A 19,614-nucleotide genomic window follows, 5' to 3' on the forward strand; every position below is an offset into this window, starting at 1 on the left:
GTTTGTAACAAAGTAGTTTTATTTATGCTTTTTTTGAATCACATACGTTGAATTATATAAACTTTAAATAAAATGTTTAAAGTTCGAGAATAAAATAGTACTCATACTTGTACAAGTTTTATACACTAATAAAATCATCGAAATACTTTCTAATATTAATTTGTTTAAAATCACAATAAGGAATTACGATGATGTGAGGAAACCACACCAATAACTTCTTAAAATAAATTACATATGTACAAGTTAAATGTAAACTGATATTTTTTTTTACCGCTTCCGTCTATCACTTTCTGCAATTGTGTTGTATGTTTAAATATGCCTTGAATAACCGTAGTATGAGCAGAAAGTATTATAAATGTTGTCTACAAAGAACAAAATTTATTGCTTATGAGTACCTAAATTTAAAAATGTTTGTAAGGACTAAAACTTTAACGCGATGTTTCGTTTATTTTTTTTAACAGTAGGTAAACCTTATAGATAAAACTTTATCTAAATCAAGGTTTCCCAAGTTGGGCGGTAACTAGTAAGATGACAAAACTAAAATGTGTAACTAAATATTAAAAGCAAAAGTATGTTATAAATGAGAGATATTTCATAACTTTTTGCAAAGGGCCATTAGAAAAAAGAGATTTTGAAACCCTAAAGATATTTAAATTTGGAAATTAAATTTATTGTTTTAATAAACTACTTGGATTTCTAACTAAATTTATCAAAATATACAAAAAAAGATAGATAAACATTATTTTTATTTTTACAAAAACTATTATAGAAACGTATTTACTCAGTTTTGGTTTGATATAAAAACGTTATGGTTTTATAAAGAGTTATGTGTGTATAATAAAAATTTAAAATAAATTTTTAAGTTCAGTTTATTAGTTTCTGTTTATGTAAGTTTAACTTTACTTATAATCACAAACATTATAGATTGAACTGAATCAATAAAAACGTTGTCATGTTTATAAGCTTTTTATAACGAATGCTCCTAATTCATAAATAAATTGAAAAACTTTGTGTATATATGGTGTTAAAAAACTTGCACTTTAAAATACTAATCTAAAAGCTGTTCAAGAACTACTAAAAAAAAGGAATGTAAACACAAAAACTTGAATTAAACTAGAACATCTATTTGAGGTAATTGAAGCATTATTAACACAATTTTCTTCACAATCTTCTTTTGTATCGAACTTATTGCTGTTACCTTGACATCCTCCATACTTAAAAGATTCACATTTACTGGAAGTTGTGTTGTAAAAATACTTAGGAATCGCTCCTTTGCATATTCCAACTTCCGCTGGTAAGTTACAATCGACTTTACTTTGTTCGTTCTCATCTGTTTATTCAAAAAAAAAAAACAATCTAACTAAGTGTGTTAGGAGGAAAAAGCTTTATATATTAAGTTATAAATCATATACTCTGTCCTGGACAAGACGTTAAAGGTATCCGTGGTGTACGACTCGATAACCGAAAGGTTTTACCTTACACCAGGTCCTTTAACTAAACTTTTGAGCGCTTTTTTGTCGTTTAATAAACTATTGTGTTCTACTAGCTAATAGTTTACATTAGGGGTGGGCAACGTACGGCCCGCGGGCCGGATCCGGCCCGCAGAGTGAAAATGACCGGCCCCCAAATCTTTTTTAATTTTAAATGGAATCCGGCCCGCGGACAACATTGATCCGGCCCGCAAGTAGATGATCCGGCCCGCTAAGCATTTTCAAAATTTATATGAAATCCGGCCAGCCAATTTAATTATCACAAAACTTGTACAAAACTTTTTTTGAACTATTTCATTAAACAAAACTGTAAGACTTTGACCCTGAAAACGTTTGTTAAAATGGCTTATTATTTTGTGGTGATAAAACACTATTTTGTTATAGTATCTTGTTCTGTTTCAAGTCAGTTGAAGTAATCCTTTCTCAAATTACCCAAAAGCAATTGTTTGTTGAAGTAACTTTGATGTTCATACCTACCATAATGTTTTCGTAAAAAATAGACGTGTAAAAAATTGCTGTCTTTTCCAGATAAGTATTGAGTTGTTTTTTAAATGTTTAAAATAGTAAAAAAGAAATATATTTTTAAACATCGACAACTTTTTTAAGTCAAACTGCTCAAGTTTAAATTTTTGTCAAATGTTTTAAGTTTAGACTACAATTTGCACTTTTTCTGCTTTTGTTTTTTCACTAAGGACTTTTTGATTAAATACATGATTAAGTTTAGTGATGACCAATTAATGACAATAGTTTCACTTGATAATAAGTTTGGTCGTCGTTTTGCAGACTTTTAACAATTAAGTGAAGAATTCGACATTATTTCATCACCGTCGACGTTTGACACCGAAAATGTACTTAGTAATATTGTTAGAACTGTTGAACTTCAATGTGGCAGTACACAAAAAGAAAAGTTCAAAACTGTAAAATTGACAGATTTATGACTTACTTAACAAGTCAAAATTTGTTAATTTTTAAAAGATGACAATGAAGATATTTGTTCTGTTTTGGTCTACATATTTTTGCAAACAAACATTCTTAACCATGTATATAAACAAAAGTAAGCTGCGTTCAAATCTTACTGATACCAATTTGCAGTCATTACTGAGAATATCTACTTCAAATACTATCTACTTCCAGATTTTAAAGAACTTGTTAAAAACTTTTATGATCCATAAATGTCTCATTGACTTCTTTTTAGTTTAATTATTCTTGCTAAATTCTTTAAACTTAACATTTAAAGTATAATGTGACAGTTTTATGTTTTAGTTTTTCGTTTAGTAATATTTTCACTAGCGAAATCAATCTTAATTTAAAAGTCTATTAAACTAAAATATTTGTTATGCTAAAAATACATATTAATTTATTTTTTGTATCAATATTTCGTTATTTTATGTTAGTACTCTTATTAAAGTATTTTAGGTGCACTGTTTGATAAGAATATTTTTAAAGTACAGAACTTAGTTAAATTTCGCAGGTTAATTATAACTACTTGATATTTTGAAAGTAAACGTGTTATAATTTCAAGCTAAAGTAATTTTTTATCTAGGCTTAACTGTTTTTTAAATAAGTTAATAAAAAATTTGAAACCAAACATATAATTTTTGTTGCTTTTATAAGATTTTTAGATAGATTTTATGTATAATTGATCGAGCCAAAATTTGTCAACTTCTAAAGATGACCATGGAACCAGTTGTGTTGTTAGATACTTCATACATTTGAAAACAAACATTTCCGACCACAAACATTAACAAGGATAAGCTAACTTCAAACCAAATCGGTATTTTAATGCACTTGCAGATTTTCCAAAACTGTCATGCAACTAGATTCAAACAACTCTAGTACATGATCAACCTTAAGTGTTTCATCGAGATCTTTTATTTATTATTTTTTTGCTTTTTATGGTAAAACTGTTTATTATATCAGAATTATTTTTGTTTTGTTTCTTTTATACATGCAAAAAATGTAATGAATCTTCTTTAGCTTAATTAAGTAAAATAATAGTAGTTTAATATTGTATTGTTTATTAATTTTTGAACAAATATTATCAATATAAACTCCAGATAAGGATTTCCAAAATTAATTAATTTCGAATAGTTAGCAACTTTTTTATGTTTTAGCTTGAAATGTTAGGCTCGAGTAACTTTTAGTAACTAAATTATAATTTTTTTAGGACTAACTAGTATTAATTCTGTCCATAGTTATAATATACATAGAATTATGAATACTTAACCTTGGTAATTAATATATTGATTCAAAATTCTGAAATACCCGATCAATAAGCATCTAACCGGATTCAAATCTTTTTGAAATTAGCTTCCATTCGGATCTAGATCTTTGTCTAAAATTAGTATTTAGGCGGATCCGGATAATATGTTTAAAATGGGATCCGGATCTAAAAAAAGGATCCAGCTGAATCCAAAAGATCACTAACTTGAAATGATCCGGCCCGCTGAGGACTATATTTTTCTGGATCCAGCCCGACAAATACTTACGTTGCCCACCCCTAGTTTACATGATGCTTTAAGTGCTTTCAGAGTCTATAAAGTTAATAACTTTACTTGTAAACTTAAAAAAATATTGTATCTTAAAACTTTGTTAAGTACTTTTAAAATCAATAAGTCTTTTTCTTTGAGAAACTGAAAAGTAAGCGAAGTTGTTTAAACTGTAAAAAATATTCAATTTTAAGTAATAACTTAGCTTCTGCAACAATTAGCGTGTGTTGTAAAACATTTTACAAAAAATACTCTAACTAAGCAGCGTACAAAAGTATTTAGAACCTAACAACTATTTTATCAAAACTAAACGTATTTATTCTTAAGTTGTTTCACTTGGTTTAAGTTTAAGGTTTACTTTTACTTCTTTAACCAACTAAGCTTATCTTATTTATGACAGTACACACTTATAGCTTTGCTTTTACAAATAATTTTAGTTTATTTTTTGTCGACGTAAGAACATATTTATTTCTTATGCTGACTATCAATATAATTTTATTTTTTATTTTATTTGTAAACTTCTGATATAAACTTATACTTTTCTTACCTTCGGAGCTTAGACTTGTCATTACAATCACGATGAAAAATATAAACAAAGTTTTGTACATCTTCGGTTAAAGTTCTTTTCAGACAGTTGGAATTTAAAATTGAAAGATTGAAAAAATTCTATGTAAAAATAAACTATGTTATTATTTAAAAAGTCATAAAGTATTTACTGACAATAGAAAAAATAGAATATAAAAACGGTAAAATGAAAACTTTACTAACAAAGATTATCAAGTACTTAAGTTATAAAAATTGTCTACTACTTTAATTGATTTAAGAAATACAATAAAAATGTTGATGAAACTTTTCTTTTTTTTTGTTTTCAACTTCAAAAAAAAAAAAATCTTATTAAACACTATAAAAAAACTTTTTATGAGTTTCAATTTTTTTGAACAACATATGGTGATTAAATTAAACTGTTGTTAGGTTTTAATACTTTTTCAAATAAAAACTTAGGATTATTTTACGTTATCTAAAGACAACCAAAGTAATTCTTATTTGTCTTTTAGTGTTACTTTGTGTCTAGCAAACAATTTTAACACTTATTTGTTATATATTACAACTTTAAGTTAGACGCTTGGCTTGAAAATTCAACACGAAATAAAGTAAACAAAACCTGTTTATATGTAGTTTAGAAACAAATATCCTAATTTTGTTAACTTCTGGGAATTGTTAAAAAATAAACTTAAAGAATAAATAAACAAGTGCAAGTTTCAGAATACGTCACAATAAAAATAAACTTTGAACATTGTAGTCATCTCTTTTTATTTACACAGTTCTAGTTTTTTAGTTTGGAAATAGATTAATTCTTGGGTGTCTTTACGAGCACGGGCAATTAGACTAATATTCAGTTAATTTTTCTTTAAACTTAGAACTTTACGAAAATTTTAATAAGTATTATTTTTGCCTATATGGTAGTATTAGGATGTATTACCTACATGAACCCTACAAAAGTTACTCCTCAAAAAAGATCCATAGATTATGCTTTACCATTAAGATGATTTTAAGCTTAAAACAAGCTTTAACATGAAACATCTATAGCTAGACTTAAAACATAATTAGAACAGAAAAATATGTAGTTGTAAATGATTATTTTAAACTCGAAATTTGAAAAACTTATTAATGTAATAGGAAAGTTACTTTATTACTTACAAGTATTTTTCAACTTAGCTGTATCTATTTTTATTTTTCAAATACACTTTTACTGACTGAAGCAATGATGCTTTATTCATTTTTTTCAGTTTATAGTAGTAAAACTAGTAGAAGAAAATCAAAGTTAAAAATTTTAAAAGTTCTAACCTAATAAAATTTTTATTTAAAAGCTAACTATTTTACTTTTTGTCGTAAAAATTACAAGTTTGTTTATTTTGATTAAATATTAAGTTTGTAAAAATTTAATTCTGTATAATTTAAAATGCTCTTAGAATAATTTTTAAACGCACAGGAACAGTTTTTTTAATTGTGTTCTACATAACACTTAATATTGTATTTGTTATGTAAAGTAAATAAAAATTATGTGTATATCATTATGTTTAAATGTATGAAAACTAATAAAAAAAAACAAGTAAATTACACCCATTTACTATAAATAAGCTATGTTTTAATACATTTAGCTGCAGATTTGAATTTTCATTAAAAAAAAAAAGTTGATCAAGAAGCTTTTTGTACTTTTAGTCTTTCCGACCTAATCTAAAAAATATAATTACCAGAAATTTTATGACATTGTATATCTATTTTCTTTTAGATTTTTATCAATTCAAATGTTATTGATTTTACTATTAAAGCGCTTTGTTTTTATAATACAACTCTATTAACTTGTTGTATTTTAAATTATTTAACAAGTAGTTTTAAAGTTAATGAACTTTATTTCTCAAAGCACCAGACTTGCATTGATAACCAATCGTTTACCACCTATTTGAAATATGTAAGCGTGTATAACTGTATGTATTTTTTACTTATTTTAGGGTACTAACATCTATTAAACACAAGTTGGTTATTACTATGCGCTTTTTGTTATTAGCTAAACCTAGAAATCAAATAAAAATAATATAAAATATAGATACAGGGACATAACAATTTACTAGACAAATTTAATTTTCTTAAATCTGAATTGAACATTAAATTAAGTAATTTTTAAAGTCTTATGATATCGTTTACATTTAATACTTAAACATTAAAAACCAAGGAAATTGCTACATACACGATTTGATAGTTATTTTAATGATCACTTCTGAAGTCTTCATTACCGGAAATTAAACCAAAAAAATTCAAATTATTTTCCAGTAATTGCTACCAAGTGTTAGGCGGAATTCATTGTTATAAAAAAATTCATTTTACTTTCAGTCGATAGATATGCAGTGCAATTGATATTAACCGCATTGTTTGATACATTGTAATTAACATACTTTGGTTGCAAAACGACTGTAATCACGTCTTAAGTTGTGTGAATGTATATAATGAAATATTTTTATAATTAAAAAAGTTTTTACTAAGGGTTTAAGCTAGACTGCCGTTTAAAATTTTTTCAATGACCAAGCTATAAGAAAAAAAACATTGAAAAAACTTTTTCCTACTAGAAATATTGAAAACAAAATAAATAGAAAGTATATGATTAAACGTTTTTAGCTGCATTTAGTAATAATAAAAGTATTTTTTACATAATGAGTTTATTCAAAATTGTAGCTATTTTCGTAAACTTTAAATTACAACTAGTTTTAATATATTGATAGAAACTTAAAAAATATATTCTCAACGGTAGTTTTGACAAATTAGATACAACTATTGATAAGTTTAAACATTAATTATTAAGGTGTATCCGAAAAAAAAAATAATTTTAGTTTACATTTACACAAGAATACAATCTTTGAATTTTTTTTTGTTTCTTATAAATAACTAAATACTTAATTTTATGATACGTTTAATGTTTCATAATACATCATATAATGATTCTTTGAAAACAGCAAATAAACTATTGTTGATTTTTTTTTCACAGTTAAAATTACAAAAAACGATTTTAAACATACATTCTGTTTGTACTGTTGCTTCTTTGATGTTAAACGTAGATCATATATTATAAATGTCTAAAAAAATAATTAAATCAAATTTTTAACTTTACTTAGTCATCAAAACATTTTTAAACATTAAAAAAAAATCATAGAGCTTAAATATAAATATATGTATATAAACTTGTAGAGTTGTACTCATATATTTCTTACATAAAACTTTTTTTAATTACTTATTAAGAAAGCACACCTTCTACTTTTGGTACCTTTTTAAAAATGGAAATATTTATTTTTAGTTTAATATAAGTTTATTAATCTAATTCCAGATATTATATCTCTAAATCATTGAATGGTACACAAAGTTAAACTTATATAATTTGTTATGCTCTTTGTAAGCTTAAAATCAAGCCTAATTTAGTATGCTTTAAACAGTCAGGTGTCTGAAAATTTTCAAGTTTCACACAACTGACAAAAAAAAATAAAAACAAAAACATTAAGCTTATATGGCTATTTTTGTGGTTTATATGTATGTAAATTTGTACACAAACATACAGCGTACACACACATATAGCGAGTAGAAACTATCTACGGTTCATAGTACTGCCTTTGGCATTTATCAAAAGTTTGAAAAAGTTTGAACAAAAAATAATATATATTTATATACTAGTATACAACTTGTTATGAATTAGTTTCTTCGAATGCTTTCAATAAAGTTCGTTTCTGGATTAGTCTGATTTTTAACATTCAAAATGAAACTTAAGTTATTAATGTGGGTTTTATTTCATGTTTTTAACGTTTTAAAGATTTATTCTTAAGCTTGTTGTTTTGTTTAGTAGCGAATAAAATAAAATTGGTAAAAATAATTTGTAAAAGTAGATATGAAAATTCACACTAAATCATTTAGAAAGTGTTTGATTAGTTCAATACGCTAAACATTTATAATTTTTATCGTATAAAAAATATATTAAACACTTACATTTTCAATATACTGCAACTAAAAATGAAATCTACCGATCATAAATTCTAATACTGTTCTTAAATAGTATATTTTAATGCTCAATAAAAACTAAATTTAATATTTTTTTTTAAGTTAAGAGTACAAATATATAAGTCTTAAGAAAAATTATTTAAAAACAGGTTAGCAGCGATTTTCTTGCTGAATGTTCATTATTCGCATAGTCAGTCAATTTCATCTCTTTTCGGTGATGAAAACCCAACTGAATACGGGGAGAAAAGAAAATGCTTACGTAATATATTGAAATTGTTTTGTTTATGTATTGCATTCTTTTTTCTACAGTTAATAAAAAAAAAACAGGTCTACTAAATTAATTTAAGTGTATGTTTTTCAGTTTTGTATTTCTAATAGCTTTTGTAAAAGTAGGTAGTTTAAAAAAATGTATAAAAAAGTTTTGCAATTTCTATAAAAAAAAGCAAGTATATTTTGCATTTAATGATTTCAGCTTAAAATTGAAAAATATTTCATAATTTTTAAACTAATCCGTGATTATTAAAATTCAACGCTGATAATTCTAAAAATAATAGTTACTTAAAAAACGCAAGTAAAAAAATATTTGCAATTTAGTTGTGTAACTATTTAACTACTAGTTAATTTTATCAAAGCTTTTGTTCAGATGAGGGTTGTACTGATTGCTACTCATTTTGCAGTCGAATTACCTCCTTGTGCAGTAAAGTATCGGAATATTGTCGAAAAACTTGCGGTGTTTGTGACAGCCAAAGTAAACGTAAGAATATATTTTTTTTTGTTTTTTTAACAGTTTTACACAGTTTTTTAAAAAGACTCATTTATCGAAACACGTAGCTCTAGTTTACGCTTTTGGCATAATTTTGTAATGGGAAACTTATAATTAAAACACCACTGTTATTTTGGTTATAAGAGATTATTGGGTTAAAGATGTAACATTTCCGTTCTTTACATCAATCAAAAAGGAACTGGAATTTTTTAAAATCTTGATTACGTAAAAGAAAATTTCTTTTATTTTTAAGTATAAACAAACGAAAGTCAAATAATTAAACTTAAAATACCAACTAGTTTCATGGTATAACCTCTTTCCTGATTTGTTTATTTTGAAATAAAGTTATAAAAGTTATTAAAATTAACATAGTTGATATTTCAAAAATTAAGTTTTTTGACTTATAGCTTAAAAACAAAAAAAAAATCAGAGAACATCTTTAAACCACTCAATAGAACTATTTTAAAAAAGCAACTTATAGCACAAATCTTTCCGCTTAAATAAAAATTACCCATAGAAATTATGTAATAATTTTCATTTTTTTTTCATTTAGTTTTATTATCCTACAGTTTGTAAAGAGGCAAACTGTACTAACGTGTGTGTGCTTAATGAAGACAAAACAAAAGCTTCGTGTGAATGTTTCGAAGGATTTCACAAAAACGAAAACAATGAATGTGAAGGTCTGAAAATGTTGCACTTTTTATAATAGTATTACTAGTACAGCTAGTATCAAACTCCTTAAAAACCCATCTTTTTCAACACAATACAAAATTCATGATTTAAATTTGAAGGCTTTAGAATTTAATTAAGTTTTTATTACGTTTAGTAATTTCAATTTATGACATTGAACAAACAAGACATAAACGAGTGTGAGCAAGAAGATATTTGCGACACGTGGGAGAATCCTGTGTGCGTGAACCTTGAAGGATCGTACACCTGTAGACAGTGCAACAGGGGTGAGAGACCATACTACAAACAAATAAGCTCTGAACTTACCTGCTGCAGTGATGACTGTTGGTTGCTATTTATTACTTTTTGTTAAATTAACAACACTTTTACATTAAAATAAATGAAGCTAGATTTTTTTTCGATTAGTTTGCGTCGATGTCGTACTAAAAATTTAAATTTTTTTGTACTATATGACAATTTTTTTCATGATTTATTTTCATAATTAAAAATAAAACTTACAAAAAATATTTGTTAACTTAGACGGAATTTTGAAATAGGCTAAACATAAAGAATTTAATTTCCAAAGCAGATACAATAACAAGTAAATAATTTGTACCCATAACAATTTAACAACTTCAAAAAAGTAAAAAAAGCCTAACTACTAAACTAGTTTATAAACTTTTTCATTGCTATCAAAATAAGTCAGTATGACATCAATAAAATGTAGATAGTAAAAAATGCGGGATAACAAGGAAACAACCAAGGAATGACAAATATTTTTATGGACATGTGGAACGCGTGTATTGGCCTTGGCAGGTACACAGTACAAGTTTATATATTATTGTATTTTTGTTAGTGTTTTACTAACATTTTTTGACAAAAAATCTTCATTCACCTCTAAAAGTATTTTTTTAACATTGCAAGAAATTTATAATTACTTTGTCAAAGGCGATATTGGCTTTCGAAGATGGTTTTTGCGGAGGTGTCTACCTGGGAGGCAAAACAATTGTAACCGCAGCGCACTGTGTTGCAAACAAAAACCCAAAAATTATCTACCTTGGAGTTACAGCGCCCGGCAATTTACATGTTCAAACGTTTAGAGCAGTGAAGGTAAGTGAAAGTGGAAAAATTATAAGACAAGATTTTAAAATATTTTTAAAATAAAAATAACTGTTGTTTAAACAATTGTAGACGTCAGTCCACCCAAACTACACGTTTCCGTATAATGACATCGCTGTGCTTCAGATAGATAAAATTCCTATTGAAAATGACTACACAAAGCCTGTTTGTTTGCCAAACGGAAGTGCGCCTAAAGTTGGAACAAAATGCATAGCGATAAGTTTCGGAACTTTAAGTTAGTAATACTCAGAATGAGTTAAAACATTCAAAAATATGAGTTGAACGTAATTTTTTTTCAAATAAAGTATATTAAATGCAGACTTCAGAGAAAATTTTTGCAAGAACCTGAAGGAGGTCAGTATACCTATTCAGGATAGTGAAGAATGCAAGAAAAACTACGAAGAAAGTACGAGTTACAAAGTGGACAGCAAAGGAAGTATGTTGTGCGCTGGTGAGGACAAAAATGGTGAAGGTGCCTGTCAAAGTTGGTTTGGTAATAAACAAACACAATTTGAATATACAACTATAGTGAAGATACTGTTCAGTTTTAAGCTAATAGATAATTTTTGAAACAATCTTTTATATTTCTTAATTTTTAAAGATCTTTATCACGTGAACCAAATATAAAACAGGTAGTTCGGGAGGTCCTCTGGTGTGTCAGCATGAAGACTCGTGCAACTGGTACCTTGCCGGAGTATCTTCGTTCGGAAAGGGATGTGGCGTTTCCGGTTTGTACGGAGTTTACACGAATGTGAGCTTCTTTGAAGATTGGATACAGTCCACTATTTCCGACGAGTCTTGTAAGTGTTTTGTAACAGTGAAAATATATTGAGTATATATAAGTTTAAAAGTATAATTAATTAATTAGTATTTAAATACTTTTAAATAGAAAATTTTAAAGCTATACTATTACTGTGACTTTTTAAGTTATGACGGGTGTTAAATTAAACTTATTTTTTAAGTTTGGAGTAGTTGGAGTACAGATGGAGAATGCAGCAAGTCTTGTGGAGGAGGAAGTCAAAAGAAAGTTCGAAGCTGCATAAATGGTGACAAGTGTCAGGGAGAAAAATATGTGTTTGAAGTATGTTTGCCTTTTCAATAAAGACATGATTCTAAAAAATATCATTAACATTTTTGTTTGACTTTAAAATAAAGTATAATGGTAATTAAAATGTTACGTATAAAACTCAGTTGCATTTTAGTCAAGCCGTAAAATTTAATCACATTTCTTAAATATTTATAATCACCTATTATCTGTAGATAGTTGTTTTACTTCTTTTGACGTTTTTTAAGGCTTAAACTAATAAGTTGTGAGATTAATTTTTGAAAAAAAATTAAAAAAACTTATTTAGCTGGCAGATATATTTATTAATATTTATTTATATAAAAAACGTTAATATTGATTAAGTGCTTAGAAAGTTTCAGTAGATGACAAAAAAATGTAACTACATTTAGATAAAGCAACTTGTGCTTATGTAAACTCTGTTATTTATAATATAGCTGTTTGTGTGATTGTTGTTTCTTTTTGAATTTAACATTAGATAACTATTACAAATTTTATAAGTCTTAAACTTACAAAGTAATCTTATAATACAAAAGTAAACATGTTCAAAAATTTTACCTAAAATAGAAGATAAGAAACACTACAAAAATTATTTAAATGCTTTTATTCGAAAAAAAAATTAACATTATAAGTAATTTAAATTAAAGCGGCAGTAATATGTTTTATTTCTTTAAATTATCAAAAAACGTAAGATAATTTAATTTTGACTATGTTTAAAAATGCTTTCTTAATCTTACATAGTTTCATGTATTTAGTATTGATAACAAATATCTTTTTAAAGGAATGTAACATACAACAATGCAATACCTGGTCATCTTGGTCTGAGTATACTGAATGTAGCGCCTCATGCGGCGGGGGCGTACAAACAGCCACTAGAAATTGTATTGGAGGTAACCAAGGCGATGTTGGTTGCCAAGGTAACAGCTCTAGGAGCAGAACTTGTAATGATCTCAGTTGCCCGTGTTAGTAGTACCTGTTGTAATATGTTCATCTATTTTTTTTTCTTATATTATTTCAATACTTTTGTATTCAATGACTTTTTTTAAAAAAGCATTTATATATTGAAAAATGTTAACAATAAACTTATACATAATAAATATTAATTATTATTAATTAATAAAATTAATTACACATAATAAATAGATTTGTAGTTATGTTAAAACTTTCAAGGAGTTAAAATTTAAACGCAATTATCCTTTAATTTTTTACTGATAAAACTACCAGCTTGGAGCGATTGGAAAGTAACTGGTCAGTGTAGTGTCACGTGTGGAGTAACTGAAGGAACGCAACTGTACACACGTCATTGCATTAACGGAGAAAAAGGCGACAGAGGGTGTGACGAGGGAGAAAGTGAAAAATACGAAAAATGCTGGTCATTAGAACCTTGTCCTTCTTGGTCGTCATGGTCTTCATTTTCTGCATGCAGCGCTACTTGTGGTGAAGGTACGAAAAAAAGAACCAGGTACGTACTGTTTTCGTATTTTACAGAAAATAATAAACTATCTCGTTCAAGTTATATGTTTAGACAAAATTCAGATGACTTTTTTGGAACTCTTTAAATTTTTACACTCATACAGATACTGTCAGTATGGAACACCCGTGGAGTGCGAAGGATCAGTTTCCGATGTGGAGGAATGCAAACTGCGAGATTGCAAACAAGGTTCAACAGATTGCAGTTTGAAAACAGATTTGATCTCGTCGTGTGCCGCTTACAAAAGTTTCGGAACTTGCAAAGTCACAAGCCGCCATTTCGGCTTCATGAACGAAAACTGCGCTAAAACTTGCTGCACAGATTTTGATGGTTTGTGTTTGAAGTCATTAAAACAACAGTTTTTTTTTCAATCAAGATAGTTACAGCTCCTTTCTACCAGCATATTAACTAATATAAGGTCATTGTATCTAACGTAGTCTAACAATAACTATTTTTTTATAGATATTAAAAACAAAGAATGTGAAGATAAAATGATCAAACAATACTGCCAAATGTTTAAAGGAAGCTGCTCTACTAAGTATTTCCAAAAATACTGTCAAAAAACCTGTGGAAGTTGCTAAATTTAATCAGCTTTTAAGTTAGATTTAGTTTTAGTTATAAAAAATTAATAAAAATTTTAATCGTATCCAATTCAAGCTTGGTATACAAGGCAATAATTTATAATAAATAAATGAGTTTTTTCAAGTTGAAAGTTCATATAAGACTTGTAGTAGTAAATAAATAAAATATTGCTTATTTTAAAGTCTAAAAAATATTCTGTATACTATAATGAAAAAAAATAAGAGAAACAGATTACTTGAACATTTACTTTAAATTGCTTTGAAGTAGATAAAAACTAAATGTATTTTATTCAACTACTAGCTTTATAGAAAAAAATCTAGCTGAAAATATTAAAATCAATTATGAGTTGATATACAGATAATTTTAAAGTTCTAAAAAGGTGCTCAAAACTAGTTTGTAAGTTTTAAAAAAGCAAAGAGATTTCTTTAAAATAAACATTTGATTTAAAGTTTTACTCGAAACCAGATAAAATTTAAAAGTAAACTACAACAGTTGTTAAAATATTATTCTTTCCTTTTTTGCAAAGAAAAAAGTTGTATAAACGTTTTACTTGATTAACTTTTTTTCTTTTATATTGTATTTCAATTGTTTGTTTTCATAGAAAATCAAAGTCTAAAAGCTAATCTTAAAAATAGTTTTTATACACTTCATTATAATTAAATTGCCTAACATAATTTTTGAAGGTGTTATGCACATTTAAGCTTTAAAAAAATTTTACTGCAAAATTTTGTTGTGATTTTCTTCATGTCCTGGACAAGACGTTGAACTTTATCCAAGTAATGTACGACTCGATAGCCGAAAGGTTTCTCCGTACACTTAGGTCCTTGGACCAAATATATTTTGATCATTTCTTTTGGTCATACAATAAATAAAACAAAAAATTATGTAAGTTTCCAACTGTAACATTATGATTTAGTTTAAAAAATGTGCATGTTTAATATCATATAACAAGCGTCAAGCTTCAGTCCTAAATTAACTTGTTCATAAATACCTGAGTTTCTACACAAGAGCATTTAAAAAAACTAATCTTTAGACTTTGGACATTATAATTCCGACAATAAAATAAAATAGTAAAAATTAAATCAATAAAAAATCGGCAAAAATTTAACTTATAAAAATAAAGTGATGCTAATTTTTTAGCCAAATTGTGATAATAAAAAATAAGAAGTAATTCAAATAAAGTTTATACGTTTCAACAGGAATTAATTCCCAAGTATCGTTAATATTTTGAAATTAGTTTTTAAGCTGAATGAAACAGCACAAAATAGTTTAAAGAACGTGCTTAGTAAACAGAATTAAGTAAAATAAAAAAAATGGTGTAGTTAAAAAGTAATTGTAATTATATTTCAATATTTCGCAAAAAAAATTATTTTCATTCATAATATTGAAGTTTTTTAATTTAAAGCATTAATTTTCAATAACACGAATGTTTTTATTATTTGATAGTAATTCGAACTCAAAAGGTTTTTAATCAATGATCTTTACGGTGTGCATCCATGTTCTCGAAATCTATTTTGGGGTGCAAGAAAATCTCAGAATGCACAAAACTCATTTAGGGGTGCATTAAACTCATTTTGAAACTTAAACTAGATTTTCGGAAGTTTCTTATGCAAGAAAAAAATTTGATGCAAAAAAAGTTTGTGATGCAAAAATTTTGTAGTTGTAAGAAAAAAAAAAATTGCTGCAAGCAATAGCTTCTGATGCAAGAGAAAAAAGTCTTTGCAACTTTTTTGGGAGTTTTAAGATTGGGGTGCCCATAATCTTTCTTACCAGTTTAGTGTGAACAAATTTAAATAACCTTGAAGACAACTGCTATAAACAAAACAGTTTGTCTTAGCTTACTAATTACTAAATACAGCTCGATTGATAACATATTGTGCTATATTGCAATAAGCTTTTTCAAAACATTAGTAAACATTTGTTTAATACAAAACTACATTACCCTTGTCTAGTACAGCATGATTCTGACCAATTTTTATCAGGCCTTTACTGCCTAATTTTGAAACTTAAAAATAAGAAAATAAAGTATAAAAACTACAAAACAACATTTTAAAATCAAAGATGTTAAATGAGTGCTATTTTACTGTACAATTTACAGCATGTCTGTTGTTCTTAATCGAAGTCTTGCTTTCAGATAGTTATTTTACTGAAGGCGAATATAGTCGTACCAACTAAAATCAAATGTCTAGTTTAATCCAAATTTTGAGATTGACTCATAACTTACCAAGTTAGAAGTATAAATTAAAACAACAACCTCTTTCTTCTTGATGCCAGATATTGTGTATAAACAATAAATAACAGTATTTTTCAACAAACGTTAATTAAATGAATTGAAACTGTTCTTTTAAAACTAATAGTGCTTTAAACATACAATTTTAAAACTCTCACACAAATAACGAAAATATTTTACCCTCAAATTACTTTATACTGTTTGATATAACTAGTAGTAGGTCAGAGTATTATGTTAATCCTTATTTATTGTAAATACAAAATATTAATACCTCATATCCTTGACAGAATAATATTTGACTGGAGTTTTTTAGTGTGTTCTAGTTTGACCTCATTTTATTTAAATAAGTTTTTAACATAAGTTTTACAGTTGTTTAAATATTAAATATCAATTAAAATAATTAAAAGTACTTCAAAGAAATTTAACTCTTAAAAATGTTTTGTACCTCCTGACAAGTATAAACTACTTTTTTAAATACTATAGACTTTTTTAAAAGCATTATTAAATTGTAATAAAAAAAGTTATAGACGAGAATTAAAAAAAAGTGTTCATTTTATTTTGATGTCTCAATACAAAAAATTAAGTTAAATAATCTATATTAAAATTTAAGCTAAGCATGCAACTCTAAATACATCAGTAAAGTTTTGTAAACTTGTCTTTTAGTTTATAAATAATGAAGCAACAAACAAAACAGTACAAACCAGTTTTAGTAAATTTCAATATCTGATGTATAAAAAAATGTGTAGATTTACTGAGTGTGACCATAATATATTACTATAGGGCTTTAGAATAAGTCTTATAAATAAAATTTTTGATATTTCTTACAAAATTTGACATGAAAGATTTGAATAATTTTTTTTTTTCCTTAAATGTGTATAACACTTATGTTAATTATCTATCGATTACAAATTGTATACATAATAAACCAATTATATAATAAAGATTGTTTTAAAAAACTAGCATGAACAATCTAACATGGTAGAAAAGCTCCTTTTAACATTTTAGTTAGCAGCTGAAAGGTTTTCAACTCCGGGGAGAACTTTTCCCTCCAACAACTCCAGGCTGGCCCCTCCTCCAGTTGAAACGTGGGAGACTTTCTCCTCCGTGCCGTACTTTGCACACAAGGTGGCGGTGTCTCCTCCCCCGATGACGCTCGTGCAGTTGTTTTGCGTTGCCTTGACAACAGCGTCCATCATCTGTTTGGAGCCGTGGGAGAAATTTTCAAACTCAAACACGCCCGGAGGTCCGTTCCAAACAATTAGTTTGGCGTTTGAAATGACATCAGCAAACTTCTTGCTTGTTTCCGGACCAACGTCAAGACCCATGCAGCCGTCAGGGACTCCCTGATCGACAGTTGCCTGGCCTACCGTGGCGTTCTCTGCAAACTTGTCCCCGGTGACAAAGTCATCTGGAAGGTGGATTTTGACGTTGTTCTGCTTTGCCAGGTCCATCAGCTGGTTGACAATCTGGCTGCCCTCCTCATCAAACAGGGAGTTTCCGATCTTCATGTTGTTGAGCACCTTGAGGAAGGTGAAGGCCATCCCGCCACCAATGATCATCTCGTCCACTTTGTCCAGCATGTTCTTAATCAGCTGTATCTTGTCTTTGATCTTGGCGCCGCCCAGGATGGCAAGGAAGGGCCTCTGCGGGTTGCTTAGTGCCTTGGCAAAGTAGTCCAGTTCTTTTTTCATCAAGAAGCCGGCAGCTCTTTCTTTGTGGTCGACACCCACCATGGAGCTGTGAGCACGATGTGCAGTTCCAAAGGCATCATTAACATAAACGTCACCAAGCTTTGACAGACTGGCGCGGAACTCAGCAACCTTTTTGCTGTCAGCTTTCACCTTGTTGCCTTGTTCGTCCACTCCCTTGCCTTCCTCTTCCACGTGGAACCTCAGGTTCTCAAGCAGGATGACTGATCCCTTGGCTGGATCCGAGCAGGCAGCTTCAACGCTGGCACCAACGCAGTCATCCAAGAACTGCAAGTTTGCAAAGCCAAGTTTCATGAGCTCCTTTACCACTGGCTCCAATGAGAACTTGCTTTGCTTTCTGCCTTCCGGCCTGCCCAAGTGGCTCATCAGTACAACCGACTTTGCTCCGTTTTCCAGGCAGTACTTGATGGTTGGCAGTGCTGATACAATTCGCTGGTTGTTTGTGATGGTGCCATCCTTCAATGGGACGTTGAAGTCGACTCTCATGAGAACTCTCTTGTCCTGCACAGACAACCTGTCCACACTCAATTTGTTCAATGACATTTTAACAATCTGAATTGTTTATAGTAATTGAATAATAGTTGCAGTGTGGTTAAAAAGGTACAACTTCCTACTGATAATGTTATAATGTGATTATTTTTAGTATTAAATTAAGGTGAATATACAGACTAATAAAAACAAACTTTTAGATGTCTACAAACTTAATTAAAATAATATATTTCAAATTATTTCTAGGTATTTTGAAATGAGTAACATATATAAGTGTTTTTTTATTTCTACATAATAAATGTATACAGCAGGATGTGCTTACAACAGGTTTATTACTCTCTACAACAGGGTATTATCATTATCATAACTTCCTCTATTCAAAAAACTTAAAAATATTTACCCCTCTTTATTAAAGTTTATTAAAGTACTACACTAGAATCTTGTCTTAATTCTGTATGTTGAAAAGTTTAGTTTCTCTAAATCAAATCATGTAATGTTGCAATATATTTTATCAGTTTTTATAGAAATTCTAAGCCCTAAAACAATCTTTAAAGTTAAAAGATATTAAAAAAACTTTTCATTAAGTTACTAGGCTATAAAACAATATATTACTTTTAACAGAGTGGCAAGTAGTTTTGTTTATAAATTTCTTTCAGGTTTTTTAAGTACAAATTTTCCTCTTCCATTTTAGTATTAATTTAAGTATAAGATGAAAACTGATTATATTAGTATAAATTACTAAAACAATATTGTAATGTTTTATTTTTTCTGTTATACAGTAAATAAAAGTCTAAATGTTATACAGTTTTATTTCTTATTATTTGACAATAAAAAAGTGTTTAAAATTCAAGTTATTTTTCTATGGTTTTTAAACTTCAGAATTTTCCAGGAACAATAGCAACTCTTTTGTTTTTTAATTATCTTTTATTAGAAACACTACAAATACTATTATACCATTTCCATGGTTCCTAATGAATTTTATTTTAAGGAACCATGTGTTCAAA

General features: G+C 27.7%; 2 protein-coding genes across 2 annotated transcripts; one reads left to right on the forward strand and one right to left on the reverse strand.

The window, feature by feature from the left end:
• The first annotated feature begins 10,116 nt into the window (after positions 1 to 10,116).
• On the forward strand, positions 10,117 to 14,181 carry LOC145841274 (uncharacterized). The gene is made up of 11 exons (XM_082948639.1): positions 10,117 to 10,234; positions 10,700 to 10,776; positions 10,896 to 11,057; positions 11,139 to 11,301; positions 11,386 to 11,550; positions 11,699 to 11,866; positions 12,029 to 12,147; positions 12,911 to 13,091; positions 13,354 to 13,591; positions 13,707 to 13,930; positions 14,063 to 14,181. The coding sequence occupies exons 1-11, from the start codon at positions 10,117 to 10,119 to the stop codon at positions 14,179 to 14,181; spliced, it is 1,734 nt and encodes a 577-aa protein (XP_082804765.1).
• Positions 12,998 to 18,669, reverse strand: LOC145840182 (putative phosphoglycerate kinase). The gene is made up of 2 exons (XM_082947351.1): positions 17,388 to 18,669; positions 12,998 to 13,102 (listed from the first exon to the last, which is right to left on the reverse strand). Exon 1 carries the CDS (start codon positions 18,662 to 18,664, stop codon positions 17,414 to 17,416), a length of 1,251 nt encoding a protein of 416 aa, XP_082803477.1. The 5' UTR covers positions 18,665 to 18,669; the 3' UTR covers positions 12,998 to 13,102; positions 17,388 to 17,413.
• Positions 18,670 to 19,614: the final 945 nt, after the last annotated feature.

Source organism: Thalia democratica, chromosome 7 (genome assembly GCF_965202585.1).
Source record: "Thalia democratica chromosome 7, ktThaDemo2.hap1.1, whole genome shotgun sequence".
NCBI lineage: Eukaryota > Metazoa > Chordata > Thaliacea > Salpida > Salpidae > Thalia > Thalia democratica.

Bases quoted from the DNA above. Each gene is read 5' to 3' on its own strand.
- LOC145840182 (XM_082947351.1), bottom strand. From the start codon at position 18,664: ATGTCATTGAACAAATTGAGTGTGGACAGGTTGTCTGTGCAGGACAAG.
- LOC145841274 (XM_082948639.1), top strand. From the start codon at position 10,117: ATGACATTGAACAAACAAGACATAAACGAGTGTGAGCAAGAAGATATT. The intron at 10,235-10,699 runs GTGAGAGACCAT...CGGGATAACAAG, and splicing joins CTGTAGACAGTGCAACAGGG to GAAACAACCAAGGAATGACA. The intron at 11,058-11,138 runs GTAAGTGAAAGT...AAACAATTGTAG, and splicing joins AAACGTTTAGAGCAGTGAAG to ACGTCAGTCCACCCAAACTA.